Here is a 20,111-nt window from a genome sequence, read left to right as displayed (position 1 = left end):
TCTATCAACCTTTTGATACAACGATAGAATATCCTTCTTACCATCATATGACATCTAGGGATGACAATGGGTCGGGTTCGGGTCAGATTCTATATCCTCCATACCCATACCCATCGAGTATAGGATGTCCAATGGATATACCCATACCCATTAAAGGGTCGGATATATTCTATACGTGTAATTTTTTTCTTCTTTCTATCGAGCTATTATCATTTAACAAAAACATATTAAAATTAACATCCTATTAAAATATATATATATAATTAAAAAAAATAGATTAAACATCTATATAGGCCTACTAATATCAACAAAAATTAGTAAATTAATTTTAGAAAAAGAAAATTTTCTTTAATATATGTATATATATTATTTAATCGGGTATTCAGGTCGGGTATCGGGTATTGATAGTCCCTCCATACCCTCCTCCATTCGGGTCGGATGTCGGATCCTCCATCGGATTCGGGTGAAATTGTCATCCCTAATGACATCCCACTCTTTCGTGTTATAAAATACGTCTGATCTTGCAGATGGAGATACACATATATCACACACATCCATTTCCATTAGCGTACTATTATTCTTCTCCATTTCTCTCTCATCGCAAACTAACTTGAGAGTCGTAGTGGACGAGCTGAGATATCCTCGGCCTCCATTCTAAGCCTTTCTGTTGCTCTTTTATTCCTCGCAGGCTCTCCAAGCGATTCAATCCTCCCGATAATGCTCGACGACTCCCTTTACCGCTTCGTAGGTTTCTTTGGCAGCCCCACCTTCCTCTCTGATCATGATGATTTGGTCATAGTTAGTCATTATTTCAAAAGTTAGTAGTTATCTATGATTTATTTTTTCCGTATTGATCCTGAGATAAATTGATAAAAATATTAAAGACAAATGTATTCATCTTTTACTATTATGATAATTTGATCATAGCTCTTCGGTGACTCACTCGTTGACGCTCACAAACAGGCTGAATCCAGGCTGAATCGATGGTGTTCGACGGGATATCTAGTGCAAAAAGGGGTAAGGAAGGCGGATTGCTGGTTGGCGGCCCCGACCACAGTTTTGATTCCCGCCCTCTAGATTCCGTGAGTCACATTTTGCCCTTTAACTTTGCAAATATATATTATTTTACCCCTTATCTTAACAGCCTTATGATCAACACTGAAAAGAAGTTTCAGCTTCACCTAATTTAACATCGTTAGCCCATCAGCGTAAAATGTTTACTATAATTTACCTCTTTTTTTCCCCTTTTTAAAGTATTAATAAAAAAATTTAAATATTGATTAAAATTATTTTAATTTGATATATTTAACAAAACCTAAAAGTAATTTTGGATAACATTGATATAATATAGAATAATTTTGATTAAAATTATTATAATGTAAAACAATTGAATAAAGTTCTTTAGAATAATTTGAATTAAATTTGTTCTGTGTTAGAGTAATTTTAGTTAAAACATTTCAAATAAGAATATTTTTAAAATAAAAAATATGATAAAATATTTATTTGATATTTTTTAACAAAAAATGAGGGGCATTTGTTTTTAATGACAATGAAAATAAAAAATTATTATTTTAATTTTTACCAAAAATATATGACATTTTTTTATTTTCAATATATAATCCAAATATTAAGGTAAAATGAAAATTTTCAAAATAGTTGAGGTCAAAATAGTATTTTCACCCGTTAATCGGATCGCGGTGGCGGATTTCTACAAACTACTGGAAGTAGCTTCGCGTCCACGCGGGCCGCCATTCCAGACGCTACCGTCTGTTCGACAAAATTCCTCAGCCAACCTCTCCCCGCCGCCTAGAAATAGTCTCAGTCGCTCTGCTCCTCTCTTCCGACCACTCCGCCACCATGCACCCTCCTCCTCTTCCGCCACTCTCCACCGGCACCGGATCCGGTGATCCCCAACGAGCTGCCGTCGAAGCGGAACAGGATTCCCCAACTTGGCGGCAGCTTAGCGACTTCAGCGCCACGGTCGGTGGAAAAAGATTCCCGTCGCCCGCCAGCTACGCCAATCTGAGGCCTAGGTCGGTGGGGGATATGGCGACCCTCGCGCCATCCGAGAAGAAGATCGTGGAAGGCGAGTTCGGCTACGTTCTCGAGGATGTACCGCATTTCACAGATTACCTTCCCGATTTGCCCGTGAGTCTTGCTTGATCCGTTGAATTTTGTGAGATCGTGTTCTTTGCCTTTGGTGCCTTTATGCTGCTTCGATTAGGTTTTAAGATTATTCATTTTTTGTTTAAAAATTGGAATTATTGTGAATATTTAACTTGCTGACATGACCTAGTCCTTGGAATGGTGCTGTTGGTGAGAACTCTTAAGGAGACTTGGTCTCCTCTTCTTCTCTTGGCTCATAGGCGTGGCGTTGGAGTCTATTTCTGTTGGTAGTGTATGCTATGTAATTTTGTTAGTTTGAGGGCCATGAATTGATCTTAGCATATCGGTTATGCAAGATATGCTATCCTGTTACTTGAAATATTTACGATTCCCCAAAAATCTAAAAGACATCATGCTGTGGACTGTCAGGTCTGGTCTGGATTAGAGATGATTAGACGATGCCCAACTTAAATAATGGCCAAAATGACATTGACATAGGTTGAGTAATTATGAGAAAAGGAATCCTGATCCAATTTAGGACATGCCTATGCAGCCTAAATCAGTTAATTGTTTGATTGCTTATCAAGAGTGAAGATAAGTAGGTCACAATAACTGAAACGGGAAAGAAATGAATCAACATGGACAAACATTGCATGCCATTCATGATTATGGTATGAATATTATGCTCTGATGATTGTCAAGTATTTTTTATTAGTACATGTATGCATCTGTGTTTTCCTTTTTTTTTTTTTTTTGAAGCAAAATTATGTCTTCTCTTGCAGACATATTCAAATCCTCTCCAAGATAATCCAGCTTATTCCGTTGTAAAGTATGTGTTCTAGTATTATTCTTTATTGATTACAATTTTGTCAGCAATAACTAAGTAAAATATCCATTTTACAGTCAGTATTTTGTTAACGCGGATGACACTGTTCCAGAGAAGGTAAGTACACTTTCTTCATAAATATTGGAAATGGGTATTTTTCTTTTAACATGAAATGGTGAGCTAAAACCTCTGCTATCATTTTCATCGTGCCCTTAAAAGGGAAGTTTTATTTAAATTTGTATTTGTTACATCTTTAGGTTGTGGCTCAGAAAAGCAGCCCAAGAGGCATTCATTTTCGACGAGCTGGTCCTCGTCAAAGGGTATGGTACTCTGTTGCATGCATTGCTGAACGGTTAAGTGTCACGGAAGATATTAATGAATGTATGCTTTGAACATAATTCTAGGTATACTTTGAATCAGAAGATGTTTATGCATGCATCGTAACTTGTGGAGGCCTTTGTCCTGGGCTTAATACTGTGATCAGGGAATTAGTATGTGGATTATCCTACATGTATGGCGTCAAAAAAATTGTTGGCATACAGGTGAGGATTACTTGAACTAAACTGCCTTAAAATAGTCTATCCAGAACCCTAATTTGGAAATTTATGTCTATGATCCTTGTATTTATGGTCATGCCTATGTTCAAGATGGAATGGGTAAGCATGTATAATGCCTTTTTTTTTTTTTTTGCCTAAGATCTACTTTGAGAATTTTCCACAAAGGGTGTAGTTTTCAATTACCTACCAATTATATTTAGGCTAATTCAGTGATGGAGAACCATTGCTAAGTTCTTCAAAAGAACCTATTTTAAATGTAAAAAATAAGCAGATAAAGGCTTTGAACATTTGTGTCCATGGGAAGCTTCGGGATCAGAATGTTAACTCCAATTTTATGGAGACTTATTGGAACTCTAGATTGCATAAGAACTATAAAAATTTGTATGGGGATCTATTTGAACTCTCAAGCATATGGGTAATCTAGAGGCATTCAAGAGTCTTACTTTTCTCTCAAACTACTATCTTTCCTTTTCCCCATATTCTCTATCAACAATCTTTTCCTTCCTGCGCCCCACCCCCTCTGTGTCTAATCCTCTTTCTGTTCTTGTGTGGAAGCAAATTAGAGGGTGGTACTAAATAAATTGGACTGGGATCAGACACCATTTAGAACTCTTGTCTTATATAATGTAAATAACAAAAAAATGGCCAGGTCATGTTAATTTTATATGTTAGTCATTTTTATGTGGCATGGCTTCAGTCTCCACAAATATAATTTCAAGCTTTAATGTATCCCTGCAAGTGTAGCTGAAAGGTTGAATTAGTTTCTTTGGTAGTTGTGCATGTGGTTTGTTCCCTACCTAAACATTGTTTTGGTAGTACACTAATCGTTGTGTTATCTCTGTGTGAAGTGTAAACACAGAACATGTGGCACCTTTACATAACTTCACATGATCAAGATGTTCATCTCCAATGACCATTAATTTTACTTGTTTTGACTATGATATTTCTATTTGGTATTGAAAAGATAACCTTTGATTTCTTTGTAATGGTCCTACTTGGATCTACCTTTGATACCCTATACCAAGCTCCAATATTTGCATGCAGATGTCCCTGTGAAAATAAGAGAGATCAGTTATGCATGTGTTTACATTTTTGAGTTCCAGATTTTTGGTATCAAACACATAATGGATGACTGCTTCGAGTAGCATATTGATACTGAATAAGAACCGGAAATTTCCTATCTAGATAACCAAACCTGGGTTATTCTACTTATGACTTCTTAATAACATGTTCACTTAGCATCCTTATCTACGGTTGAAATCTTGAGACTAGCATTCTAGAACCCGATAAAATTCAATCTATTTTCTATTCAAAAGGTGATATGGCTCATGGATAATATTTTTCCAATTCAGTAAAAATGCACATGCATGCAGTTATGGATAAATTAGATGTTTGTTTCTTGTAACATTTTTGGTAATTGACATTGACATCCATGTTGTAAGAGGCAACACCTGATTTATCCATGTCAATATTCATGTGTGAACTTCATTGACTTGACAAAATGTTGTGGATAATATGTCATCTTTTTAACGGTAACAGGTGCTAGATTTTAACATTATTTTTGAATATTATGTTAGATTTGAAAAAAATAAATAAAAGGGTATGCCAGATTTGAGAAAAAGTGAAAAGATTATGCTAGATTTGTATATTAACCTTTGAATCTATTAAGAGTGGTAGGTGTAAGGAAGATCAAAGCCAAGATTAGTCAATGTTAATAATTTATTTAAGTATTACTGGCAATATAACCTTATTCATAGAATTACTCAGAGAAGGGATAAATATTATGTGAATTGAACTAACAAATGCTTGAGAATTGGAAGCCAAATAATTTCTTTCCATGGATTGCTTGTTTTGTAAACTTTAATATGGGCTAGAAACTTGATGTGGTAGTATGATTTCTTATCTCATATCCTGAGTTTGCATAGTATTGTCAACTACAGGAAGTGTTGTCACATGTATACATGTGACAACATGTATGTGATGTTGGGTATGTCCGATGCGATGTGTGCTTAACATGTTTCGCAAAACATGCAGCGGAAGGAAAAATATGATAATAAAACTATTTTATTACAATACGCACCACACGCATGCAGGATACAATCACATAGACATTATTGTAAAATAAAAATTTAAGAATAACAATTATTCTAGACATATCTTACGGATGATGCGTAGAGAAAAGGACATCAACTTTAGCGACATTCACGAATCTTGCCTCTATTCGTATCCACACCGAGTTTTTCAAGACAACTCCGGTGAGCAACAAGATTTGCCTCCAATTGGTACTAGCCAAGCGTGGAGATGATGTAATCCAAGAGAAGGAAGAAGAAGCAAAAGCTTGAGGAAGAAGAACTTCTTCCTCTTGGCTTGAGGTGGGTGTCGACAGAGAGAGGAGAGAGAGAGGGAGATTAGGTTTTTCCAAAAAAACCTAAACCAATGAATAATGAAAATCTCTTACAAATTTCTTCCTACTATATCAATATATAGGTTCTCTTGATGAGTTGGATTAAAAAGTCCAAACCCGGTCCAAATTTCTTAACCAAAATTTGGCTCAATAACCTCTTAGTTTGGTTCACAAACAAACCAACTTAGTTTAAACCAAACCAATTTGGTTCATTACTAAACCAAATAGGGTCTAACTCTTCCATAAGATATATGGCTCATTCGCGCTTCCATTTTGACAAAATATCTTCCATATTTGCCCTTTGTTTGGTCCAACCAAACATCTCATCTCTTGATCTGAAAATCAAATTCTCAAACTTGTTTTATGTTTTTTGGATACTTGTAGTGTGTGTGACCCAATAGATTCCCGATTTATCTTAGTCGTTCATAATTAACTATTTAATTATGGATCGATCATGAATGATATCAAGTAGTACATCATGATTCCTAATTAATCAGAAAATCGCAGATGATTCCAGAATTAGTTTTAAACCCTTTAGTAGCTACAGTGAGTCATGCCTTGTTCCTTTCACTCATTTTATACCCATTTGATTTAGGACATGATCTATGTGTCTGTCCCCACTAGACTGACTACGTCACACCTAGCCCAAGTAATATTTCCTCGTCTTATGGATTCAAATTACTCCTACAACTGTCTAAGAGTCTCATACTCTTAACATATGATGTTTTGTAAAGATTTTGAGTAATAATCCTGACAAGTGGTCATAGGGTATACGTCTCCTCGCAAGAAGCAGTGAATCCGGCTATCCAAACACCTTTGGGCACTTCGATTTATTCCCAATCATCTCGGGTTCACATCTTTAAGAAGATGCTTTGCTTAAGATGTCAAAGTATAAGCCTCCATGACCAAAGTGACTTGAATACCTCAAGTCGAAAGAAATTTACACTCGAACTGCTAAGTACTTCACATACATATCCATATATATAGAGAATCATATGAAATCTACAGTAGGTCATTCCAATGAACTAGTTATCATAAGTACCATCCATGTTTAACTCTCGACATCTCAATGCCTCCAGCTAGTGAGTAACAACTAATTGGTTAGACTAAGGAGTATAACCCGTTAGTCTTACAAAATTGATAATGTTCGAATACATCTGACTAGAGAATGTTTCAATACTTTCATAATTTACATATGTAGAGATTTTCACTAGTTGTGATCTAATCACAAGTTCTTTCATACTATGAATCATATTGCGGACATTCAGTAAATGAGTTTAAGATCATTCAAAAACATAAGTAAGTGCACTCAAATAGTGAATCTATATTTATCAAAATAAATAGTACAAACCATAAGGTGATTGCCTTAGGACACCTTTCAAACATAACATACTCCCAATTGGCCTAATGTCAATCGCCATGGTGTCCTAAACTGTAAGCCTGGACGTGACTCTCAAGCTTGCTTTGTGGTAGAGCCTTTGTCAAAGGATCCGCTAGGTTCCTTTAGGTGAGAATTGTCTTGAATTGTATTTCTTTCCTACTGATGATCTACCTGATCAGATGATAGTGGCGAATCACATATTTGGATCGCTGGTGAGACCTGAGTTCCTTTCCTTGTGCAATAGCTCTAGTGTTGTCGCAGTAAGCGGGTAATGCTTCAACAATGGTCGGAATCGCTCCTAGTTTAGCGATGAACTTCTTATCCAAACCGCTTCCTTTGTTGCTTCCGAAACTGCAATGTATTTTGCCTCACAGGTAGAATATGTTACGGTGTCTTGTTCGGAACTTTTCCAGTTAACTGTGCATTCGTTCAATGTGAATATGTATCCAGAATGGGACTTGGAGTCATCCTTGTTTGTCTGGAAGCTGACATTCGTATACCCGCGTATAACCATATCACCATTTTCATTTACCAAGAACATATCCTTAGTTCTTGTTAAGTACTTAAGGATTATTTTGACAGCTGCCCTAATGATCTATTCCTGGATCTAATTGGTATCACTGAAAGCATATGATACACCATGCCTTGTACATAACATACACGATAGATCCTATCATCGATGCATAGTGTATCTTATTCATGCAATTCCTCTCATCTTCTTTGCGTAGACACATAGATTTTGAAAGGTGCATTCCATGCCTCATGGGTATAAAACCTTTCTTGGATTCAAACATGCTAGACTATTTTAGCACTCTGTCTATATGTAAACTGTGAAAGACTAAGCAACCTTTTTGATCTATCTCTAGACCAACCAATCATCCCGAGGATGTAAGTTGCTTCTCCCATATCTTTCATGGAGAATGTCTTAGACAGTCAAACTTTAATTGACTGTAGAACCGACAAGTTGTTTTCTATGAGTAATATGTCATTATCGTATAATATTAGGAATACGACTACACTCCCACAAACCTTTTGGTATACATAAGGTTCGTAAGGATTTTATGAGAAATCAAACTCTTTGATTACCTCATCAAAATGAATATTTCAATTCCGGGATATTTGCTTCAATCCATAAATGGATTATTGAAGCTTGCATACTTTATTTTTATCAACAGATGTGAAACACTTGAGTTGTATCATATATACGTACTCGAGCAGATTTCTATTAAGGAAAGTTATTTTCACATCTATCTGTCATATCTCATCATCATAATGAGTTGATATGGCTAGGAGTATCCGAATGGATTTAAGCATAGTTACTGTGAGAAGATTTCGTTATAATCAATTCCTTGCCTTTGGCAATAGCCTATTGCCACCAATTTTGTTTTGTAGGTAATTACATTACTATCTATGTCAATTTTCTTCTTGAAAACTTACTTGCACCCAATAGGCGTAATGCCTTCAGGTGGATCCACCAAGTTCCAAATTTAATTTTCATACATGGAATCTATTTCCAACTTCATGGCTATAGGTATTGACCCTTTCTGAACTTTACAGAACTTTATAATCGGTAGGTTCCTCATCCTCAATGAGTAACACATTATTCGATTCACTTATGAAAGATCCATATCTATCAGGAATATTGCGTGTCCTACGAGATCTACGAGGAAGTTGTGTTATCATAGGTTCAACCGATGGTTCATCACTATGAGTAATCGGCTGTGGTTTTTGACCAGGCATCTTTTTAGTGTCTATTGGAGTTTTTTGAACTTCATCAAGTTCAACCATACTCCCACTTGTTTCTTGTAAGGGAAACTCTTTCTCTAGTAATGTTGCATGCCTTGAAACAAATATTTTTTGTTCCAAGGAATTATAGAATTGGTAGCCCTTTGTTTTCTTAGGGTAACCAACAAATAGACACTTATCAGATTTAGTGTCTAGTTTATAAATGAGGTTTCTTACTAGTCCATATTTCATATGGAGTAGCAAAGATTGTCTTATTCGGAACTCTATTTAACAAGTAAAATAGCTATCTCGAGTGCATAACTCCAAAAGGATTTGGAAAGACTTGCAATATTTATCATTGATATAATCATGTCTAACAAAGTTCGATTTCGCCTTTCAGATATACCATTATGTTATGGCGTATAAGGTGGAGTCCATTGAGACAATATTTCATTGTCTCTTAGATAATCTTAAAACTCTTGGCTTAAATATTCACCGCCTCGATCGGATCGAAGTATCTTAATACTTTTACCAAATTGTTTCTCTACTTTAAAGGCTTCAGACTTGTATTTCGTAAGATACACATAACTAAATTGTGAATGATCATCGATAAAGGTAATGAAGTAGCTATAACCTCCTAGTGCTTGAGTTGGCATTGACCCACATACATCGGTATGTAACTTTGTCATCTTGCCTTTTAAACATGAATCACATGTATCAAATGAATCTAATTCAAATGATTCTAGAATTGCAAGTCTTTACAATTTGGACATTTGTTTCTTGTTTATATGGCGAAGGCGACAATGTCACAAGTAGGAGTTAATCGATCATCTTTTCGAGTACGCTTATTGCTCGTTTCGATATTGAATACAATGTTCTTTATTAGTGCATGAACGAAATAACAATTATTCAGTTCTAAGACAACTACACTAGGAAGCTTCAACAAATATGTTCCGATGACGATAGTTGCAACCTTTGCTCCATTGCCAACTCGCAGATTTATTTCTCCTTGACGAGTCTTCTGCTATTCCTTAGCCCTTGTATATCATTATATATATGTGTGAGTCAGATCCGATATCCAATGTCCAAGTGTCGGAGGAAATAACATGACAATTAATAACGAAAATACCTGAAGCAGATAGGACATCAGATGTCTTTTTATTCTTCACGGACTCAAGATAAATCTTACCATTTCTTTGCCAGTGTCCCATCTTGTCACAATGATGACATGGGCTTTTTGTTGCCGGTTCTATTGTCTTGGCTTATTTCTTCTTTCTAGTGGCTTGATGCTTTGGCTTCATCTTAGAACCTTTCTTTAAAGAGTCTATTAACATCAATGTCCATTCAATGCGGTTATTTCTTCTTAGAACCTTTCTAAGATGAAGCCAAAGCAAATCTAAGTCAATGCGGTTCATCTGGTAGTTCATCACAGACTGTGAATAGCTAGCGGGTAAACAATACAAAATTAAGTCAATGCTTAATTCATGTCCAATGCAAATCTAAGTGATCTCAAACGCTCAATAGCCATTCATCTTCAGCACAAATTGTACTGCAGATGAATCCTCTTGTATCTTGGAGCAAAGAGTAGTTTGGTAACCTCGAACCGTTCGGATCTAGCTTGCTCATCAAATAGCTCACGTAGATGAAAAACAATTGTATAAGCATCCATATGCTTATGTTGTTTTTGTAGTTCAGAAGACATCGTGGCCAGCATGATGCAACTCGCAAGCTCAAAATCAACCATTTGCTTTTCAAAGGCTAATATCTGGTCTAGTGTTGCATCATCTGCTATATTTGTGGGAAGTATCTTTTAAAGGATATATACTAGTTTCTCAGTCTTGAGAACAATTCTTATGTTTCAAAATCAGTCTAAGAAGTCCGGTCCAGTCAATTTATTCGAATCCATTAATGAACGCAAATTCAAAGACGTCATTATTAAATGATAAACCTAGAAATATAAAAATGAGAATACATGAGAGAGATAATTTTTCTATGTAAATGATTTACATATAATAAAATTTCTGTTTATTTTTCGAATTCAAGAGTTCTTACTTTATGACCTAAAAGTCATGGGTTCGAATGTTAGAAACAACCTCTTGCAAAAAGTATGGTAAGACTGCGTACAATGAATCATTCCCCGAGACCCCACATGGTGGGAGCTTCATGCATCGGGCTGCCCTTTTTTTTTAAGAGCCCTTGTAATAATAGGAGATGATAAATTTTTCTTCAAGTGGGTTGATATCCCCTTCAGATAAGTACAACCTTGGCTTGACACAATAAGTCATTCTTAGCTGCAGTGGTAGGTATCAAATATACCGATTATATATTGTGTATATGCAACAATCATATTATGTTATCAACCAATTGATCTTTGCATAAACATACTCCTTAACAAGTATACATCATATGCATATAATTCAACTTGTCCTCTATCCACGTTGACCTTGACTTTGGCATAACAAATCAATGCTTCAAGTTAAAATCAATCCGTTAATCATGAGATCTCAATGGTTCGAACCACGGCTCAAAATTTTGTTCCGCGTTGGCAGAACGAGCGAAACTTACCGTTCCACTCGTGCACCAAAATCGGCACCAGGCCAACGACGATTTTGTTGCGTCATCGCGTGCGCTAGGAAGAATCGCGCATGTGCGCGATAGCGTGGATAGCATCGCCAGACGCTTCCGGCGCTACTAAAAGCGTCGTGGGACGCTTGAAGCGTCGCAGGAGTCGCGACGCGACGTTTCTGGCGGCGCCAGAAGCGTCGCCGAACGCCTTCGTGCCGCCGGACGCCTCCGGTGTAGTCGGAGGCATTCGTGGGTTTTTGGCGCGTCGCGGTTGTGGTCATAGGCGCGGGGCGTGGCGTTACTGTGCAAAATTAACCCCAATTAAATTAAGCAATTTCTACTTAACTATGATATTTTAAAGAAACTTTCATAAATCCTAATTAAATTATCCTAATAAAATATATATTTAAATTTTTTAAAAAATTAATAAATTTTATTAAATAATATTCTAAAATTATTTTTACTATTTTAAATTTTATTTAAATATTCTAAAAAGTTTTTAAAAAATTATAGAAATTTATAAAAATTATAATAAATCAAATTTATATTCTTATATATTTTTTTTAATTATTTTGTATTTTTTATTATTTTAATGTTTAATTGATGTTCTAATTTTTTTTACTATTTTAAATATATATTATTTAAATTACTAAATAAATAAATAAATAGTTAATTTATATGATCATTATATATAAAATATTATTTTATATTAATTTATATAATTATAATTATTTAATCTGGACATTGGAGAATTATAAAGGTTATTTAAGTAAAATATTATAAGAACCCTTCAATTTGATTCACGTCACTCCTTTTAGTATTAGTAATGTAATATATTATGATGTATTAATTTTAATTTGAATGATTGATAGATCTTTTTTTTCAAGAAAATTATATTTAATTATTTTTCTAACAATATTAAATTGTTTAATAATGGAGAACTTATATAAAATCAATATATAACTTATTTTTAAATTATACATGATAAATATATTTATCTAATAATTACTATATATATATAAAAAATACTGAAATCGTATTGGCACGACACGATACGATATCGAAACCATATTGTTCCGGTCTGGGATCGAAACCTCGGCACATGTCGAGATTTTAAACCTTAGTTCGAACATGTTTAATTTCACGTTGAACTTGGCTTTGGCACAATAACTCAAACAAGTAATCAAACTCTAGGTATTAATATTTTGTAAGGGATTTAGGTCTCATCGTCATCATGCACATGATCTATCTATATGCCATCACACGCATGACAAATATGATGACATCACACACATAACATAATTACATCTAATCATGATATAGAATTAAAATTAATTAATAATTAATGTATCTATATAACATACGATATGACATGACCTACAGTAAATTATGTCATAATTGTCATAATATTATTCGTAAATAAAATATGATTAAGAATCTAATTTTAATAAATCAAGATTCCTATAATTAAATTAGGAAATAAATTTTTAAATTTTAATTATATATTTTATCTAGAAAATTATTCTAGATCTAATCAATTAGAAAACAATTTTCTAATTTTAAATTACCAAATAAATTAAGAAATTTATTATTAGAATTTCTTAATTAATTCAGAATCTTTTATATGTGGATCTTTTCTAAATTATTTTAGAAACTTTTCAAAATTAGAATTTCCTAACAAATTAGGAAACTTTTCAAAAATAAAATTTTTTAATTAATTCAAAATCTTTTCAAATTAAAATTTTCTAAATTATTACTTAATATTTCTAAATTGAAAATTTTCTAATTATTTCAGAATTTCCTAATAAATTAGGAAAATTTTCAAAAAAATAGAAATTCGTAATAAAAAAAGAAAAAATTTCATAAATTAATTTACAGAATATTTTCAAAATGAAATTTTCTAAATTATTTTAAAATTTTTCAAAATTAGAATTTCCTAACAAATTAAGAAACTTTTCAAAATGGAAATTCATAATAAAAATAGGAAAAATTTCAGCAATTAATTTATAGAATATTTCTAAAATGATATTTCCTAAATTATTTCAGAATTTTCTAAAATTGAATTTTCCTAACAAATTAGGAAACTTTTCAAAAATAAGAATTCTTAAAAATTCAGAATTATTCAAATTGAAATTTTCTAAATTATTTCTAGAATAGTTTCAAAACGAAGTTTTCTAAATTATTTCGTAATCTTTCTAAAATTTGAATTTCCTAACCAATTAGGAAAATTTCCAAAAAAATTTTAAAAAAAAAATAGAAAAGAATTCAGAAATCAATCTATGACCAAGTATGATTAGTAAAACAATTTTACGATCATGTCGAACCATGATCAGACTCTTATATCACTGTTGAGTATGTCTGATGTAGTGTGTTTAACGCGTTTTGCAAAATATGCAAAAGTACGATAATAAAACTGTTTTATTACAACACATATTACATGCATGTAGGATACAATCATGCAGCCAAATCGTAAAATAAAAATTTAAGAATAACAATTATTCAAGTGTACCTTACGAATGATGCGTAGGGAAAAGGGCATCAACTTTAGCGAGGTTCACGAACCTCGCTTCTATTCATATCCACGTCGAGTTCTTCAAGACAACTCCGGTGAATAACAAGGTTTGCCTCCTATTGATACTAGTCAAGCGTAGAGGCAAGTGATCCAAGAGAAGGAAAAAGAAGCAAAAAGCTTAAGGAAGAAGAATTTCTTCCTTTTGTCTTGAGATGGGCGGCGACAGAGAGAGGAGAGGAGAGAGAGAGGGAGGCTAGGTTTTTTCTAAAAATCTAAACCAATGAATAATGAAAATCTCTTACAAATTTCTCCCTACTATATCAATATATAGGTTCTCTTAATGGGTTGGATTAAAAAGTCCAAACCTGGTCCAAATTTCTTAACCAAAATTTGGCCCAATAACCTTTTAGTTTGGTTCACAAACAAACCAACTTAGTTGAAACCAAACCAATTTGGTTCATTACTAAACCAAATAGGATCTAACTCTTCCATAAGAGATGTGGCCCATCCGCGCTTTCATTCTGACAAAATATCTTCCATATTTGCCATTTGTTTAGTCCAACCAAGCATCTCATCTCTTGATTTGAAAATCGAATTCTCAAACTTGCTTTATGTCTTTTAGATACTTGTAGTGTGTGTGACCCAATAAATTCCCGATTTATCTTAGTTGTCCATAATTAACTATTTAATTATGGATCGATCATGAGTGATACCAAGTAGTATATCATGATTCCCAATTAATCAGAAAATCACAGTTGAACTAGTTCTAAACCCTTTAGCAGCTACAGTGAGTCGTGCCTTGTTCCTTTCACTCATCTTATACCCATTTCGTTTAAGACATAGTCTATGTGTCTGTTCCCACTAGACTGACTCCGTCACACCTAGCTCAAGTAATATTTCCTCGTATATGAATTCAAATTACTCCTACAAGTGTTTAAGAGTCTACTCTTAATATGTGATGTTTTGCAAATATTTTGAGTAATAATCCTAACAAGTGGTCATAGAGTATACGTCTCCTCGCAAAGAGTGGTGAATCCTCTGTGGGCTATCAAAACATCTTCGGACACTTCGATTTATTCTCAATCATCTTGGGTTCACACCTCCAAGAAGATGCTTTGTTTAAGATGTCAAAGTATAAGCCTCCGTGACCAAGGTGACTTGAATACCTCAAGTCGAGAAAACTTGCACTCGAGTTGCATGAGTACTATCCATATATGTAGAGTATTATATAAAGTCTTATAACATGTCGCTCTAATGAACTGGTTATCATAATTAGCATCCATTTAACTCTCGACATCTTAATGTCTCCAGCTAATGAGTAACAGCTGTTTGGTTAGATCAAGGAGTATAACCCGTGCTAGTCTCATTTAATACTTTCATAATTTACACATGTAGGGATTCTCACTAATTGTGATCCAATCACAAGTTCTCTCATATTATGAATCGTATTGCGGACATTCAGTAAATGAGTTTAAGACCATTCAAACACATAAGTAAAGTGCGCTCAAATAGTGAATCTATATTTATCAAAATAAATAGTACAAACAGCGATTGTCTTATGACATCTCTCAAACATAACATGTGCTCCATTTTCAAACAAGTTATACCTAGAAGTATCTTTTTCATCTCATCCATTCTGTCTTCTTGTCAAATTATTTTTGTCACATACCTATGAGTAGTTCGCATATACAGGGTGGTTATAGGGGATTCTATGCTCGCAACACTATGCCTTTGACACCAAAGATTGTCAATGATATTCACAAGCGTGGTGGTACAGTCCTTGGAACATCAAGAGGTGGGCATGATGCTATGAAAATAGTTGACAACATTCAAGATCGTGGTATTAATCAGGTAAACATACATGTTCTTTTTTAATAAAAATATTATATTGTATTTTTGGAAGGATTCACGGGTTATTGTCATTTCTTCAGGTTTATATTATAGGTGGAGATGGAACACAAAAGGGAGCTTCTCTGATTTTTGAGGTAATAAAATAAAACATAAAATACTCTACCATGCCTTCTAATTGAAGCATTTCTGAAGTTAGAGACCCTCATTTGCATCCTTAGAATTTGTCATGTGTGTTATTGTAATTTGTTTCAGTAGCATAGCTCATGGGTCATTTGGTCCTTGATGACAAGATTTCTGCAACTTGTTCCCTCTTTTCGTTTTTTGTCGGCAAATGCTTGTCCTGTGTCTCATATGAATTCCTTTTCTTGCTAAGCCCTTGAATTTATGAGATAATCCAAGCAAGTATAACCTTCCCGTTCTGCCTTTTAGGAAATACGAAAACGTAACCTTCAAGTTGCTGTTGCTGGGATTCCAAAGACAATAGATAATGATATTATGGTACTTCATTAGTTTTATTATTTCTATTTGTTTAAATTGCATAAGAGCATTACTCAACGGTTACTCTTTTTTTCCTCAGGTCATAGACAAATCTTTTGGTTTTGATACTGCTGTCGAAGAGGCCCAGCGTGCCATCAATGCTGCACATGTAGAAGCTGAAAGTGTTGAGAATGGCATAGGAGTTGTCAAATTTATGGGTCGCCACAGTGGTACGATTCATTCTCTACTTTTGTTTGTATGTCCTAATTAAAGCGGCAATGCCATCTACTTGCAACCAATGTTAAAAATAAATTCTCAAATAGTGGAAAATGAAAAAAGAAAATTACAGTAACGAATTGCAATTTATATTCTTGTCTCTACTATTCGTGCCAAGGAATTGGGAGAGATTTTTTTTTAAAAACGTCAAGAAGCTCCTTTCTCCAGTATCAAGAGACTATTTCTTAGATGGATCTAGCAACTACTTGATACTGTCATATGTTGTATTTAATGAGATTCCATGATGCAGGATTCATTGCTATGTATGCTACTCTTGCCAGTAGGGATGTGGTATGCCTCTAATATGTTATCAGTTATCCTGTTTTATAGATATACAATCTCAATAAATGATTACTTCGTATTCATTTGCCTCTTTGCCAATGTCTTCAAATGCCCTTCCCCCTTTGTGTTTTCTCAGGATTGCTGCTTAATCCCAGAATCACCATTTTATTTGGAAGGGAAAGGTGGACTTTTTGAATATATAGAAAAAAGGTTGAAAGACAATGGGCACATGGTTATTGTTGTTGCCGAGGGTGCTGGACAAGAACTTGTCGCCGAAAGCATTCAACCCACAGGTCACGAAGATGCTTCTGGAAACAAATTGCTTCTTGATATAGGATTATGGTTATCTCAAAAGATTAAGGTAAAAGTTCACAACAAAATCACCACGAATATTCTTGATTTACATTATGCTTTGCCACATGACTTAAAAACTCTCTCGCTTGCTTTAAAAAAGGTTATGGCGCTTTGCATGACATAAGATGAAGCATCCATCTAAACTTGAATAATAAATGCTATATATTGACTGGTGTTTTTCGTCGGTGTCGTGTAGGGTTATTTCACAAGCAACCAAAAGATGGTGATTAATCTCAAGTACATAGGTAAAGTGACTGCTTAGCCTTTTGTCCTTGTAGAAAACTGAATCTAACATGCAGCTATATAACCAGATCCGACCTACATGATCCGAGCTATTCCCAGTATTGCCTCTGACAATGTCTACTGCACTCTTTTGGCACAAAGTGCTGTTCATGGGGCAATGGCAGGATACACTGGTTTTACAACTGGCCTAGTTAATGGCAGGCACACGTACATACCATTCCATGTAAGAATTTTATTTTATTTTTCGTTATACATTCACAACGTAAAAGTAGTTCACTATTTAAGCGACATAAGGCTATAGTCGAAAGAATTGCTTCACAATCACAAATCATGGAGCAACGAAAACTGTTTCCGGCTGTTGTAGTTCTCTAACATGTTGATCTTTCTTACTTTTACAAATACAACTCCAGAGGGTTACCCAAAAGCGAAACAAGGTGGTCATCACTGACAGAATGTGGGCAAGGCTTCTATCCTCCACCAATCAACCAAGCTTTCTGAGCGCTGAGTACATCGAAGGAATAAAAACTCCAAGAGAGCCACCGAAATAGGTTTATGTCGAGAACGAACTTGCATCGAAGTTACAGGTCAGAACTCGAAAACAAAATGATATCAAATAATATATGGACTTTTGTATATGGAAATAAATTTTGTAACATGCATTACCATCATATGGTGCTTCATGGAGCCACGTTAGATCATCCTATTTTTATTTTTTAATGGAGCTACGTTTTGTAAATTTGCTGTCTTCTAGTTCAGAAGTATGCAATTGGAATGCTATCTAGTGTGAGGTAGTAATAGTGATGTTGTCTTGAATAAAAGGTAATTCGGTGTAATAAGTTGATGTCAATATGAGATTTTTAGGAAGGATTATTATATATAGTCGTACTGTGTATTATAATTTTGTCGATCATGTTTTAAGACTTCTCTTAAAATATTATCTGGATTATAAGAAAATATTCTCTTCTTTTGGGTGATGATTCGTTGACTTAGTAGCAGTTCGTGGAATATGATTACGTTCATAAATTATAAAGTCAATTTATAATTGATCATCAAATAATTAAGAGGTGGGAGGAATATTTTTTGAATGTATATGCTCCAAATATGTAGTAAATCTACTATCTTCTAGCTAATTCGGCAGTACTCTCTTCTATAGAGTGTGGCGATAATAAATTTATCTATTTATTTTATTACACTTCTGTCCTCGCACGATCTGAGACGACGTATTTTAACAATGGTGCTAAAATAGTCCCTATCCCGATTTAGTAACTAAATTTTTTTGGAGTGAACAAGATCGAGCGTTGACCTACAGCATGATTTGTTCATTAATAAAACAAACCGGTTCTTATGGAAGATCTAAGTATTAAAATTTTTACAGTTCTGACCAACAGCACATGTTAAAATTTAACTCTCCACTTGGCTTATAATTTCAAAAGGAATCCGTCACTTTTCACCATATTAATGCAACTATATTTGATAATGAGGGGTGAGTAAAATATTTAATTCAGATTTTTTTTAAACTGATTATTTTAGTTTATTGGATTTGATCTTAATTTTAAAATTTAAAAATTAATTAAATCTACTAAATAGTTGATTGTCATACTATGAGTGGTCCATTGATATACTGAATTGATGTTTAAATTTTTTTTAAAAAAAACATTGTATCAAAAGTTGATTAGGCTCAGCTCAGCACATACCCTCCTCTCATATTTTATAGATGGTAAAATATGGAAGGAGGTATGTTCGAACATGTCAAATTTCGACTTTAAAATTTTATATAACAATATTGTATGTCTTAATCATCGCACCGCTTTGACTCCTAATTGATGATTAATAAACTAACTGTTCATATCAATTGATTAATGTATAGTAATGGTAAGAAAATTTTAATTAATTTGATAATCTACTAAATTAATAAATTTTATATCCTATTTGTAAAAAATAAAATATTTTATTTTATTTTATTTTGATCTATTCAATTCGATTAATTTAATTTTGTACCGATGCTAAACTATAGTAACAATAAGAAAAAAAACCAGAGACTCAGTCCTTTAACGAAAATAATGTGCTAATAATTATGGACAGAAGATTAAAAGGAGATCTCTTTAATTATTGAAAGGACCGGAGAATTTCAAGAATATAATTATGAACGACATGTATTTCGGCGGATCAGACAGAAACCATGAAAATGGTACGCTATGCAGATAACTCTAATTTAGAGAAGACTAGATAGAAAAAATAAAAATAAATAACACCTCATATTTTTTGGGGGCGCTCTTTTTGATGTACACTGTAAAACAGAGCAAATAGAAGGGTTAGAGTGAGAATCGGGGAGAAGGTCCTTGGCACAAATACTCTAATGTTCAAGTGAGTACGGTGATCAAGTAAAAAGTGGAGAAAAAAATGAACAACAGATGTGTGCGTTTTCTAACATTGTAAAACGTACCTGACTAACGAGATGACCCCTTTTTATATGATTCTCAGAATCTCATAATAATGAGATGTCAGAAAATATCTGATGTCAAAATATGTCGAGTAATGGAATATGTACAATA

The 20,111-nt window shown here is 33.9% G+C and overlaps 1 protein-coding gene across 1 annotated transcript; it reads left to right on the top strand.

The window, feature by feature from the left end:
• Positions 1-1,714: 1,714 nt before the first annotated feature.
• Positions 1,715-18,513, top strand: LOC122023406 (ATP-dependent 6-phosphofructokinase 6-like). Its single transcript, XM_042581495.1, has 14 exons — positions 1,715-2,148; positions 2,889-2,935; positions 3,010-3,049; positions 3,190-3,252; positions 3,337-3,474; positions 15,769-15,927; positions 16,008-16,061; positions 16,357-16,425; positions 16,505-16,634; positions 16,931-16,971; positions 17,099-17,323; positions 17,513-17,561; positions 17,628-17,782; positions 17,970-18,513. The coding sequence occupies exons 1-14, from the start codon at positions 1,858-1,860 to the stop codon at positions 18,105-18,107; spliced, it is 1,599 nt and encodes a 532-aa protein (XP_042437429.1). The 5' UTR covers positions 1,715-1,857; the 3' UTR covers positions 18,108-18,513.
• The last annotated feature ends 1,598 nt before the right edge of the window (positions 18,514-20,111 follow it).

Source organism: Zingiber officinale, chromosome 9B (assembly GCF_018446385.1).
Source record: "Zingiber officinale cultivar Zhangliang chromosome 9B, Zo_v1.1, whole genome shotgun sequence".
NCBI lineage: Eukaryota > Viridiplantae > Streptophyta > Magnoliopsida > Zingiberales > Zingiberaceae > Zingiber > Zingiber officinale.
This window is presented reverse-complemented; position numbering and strand designations above follow the sequence as displayed.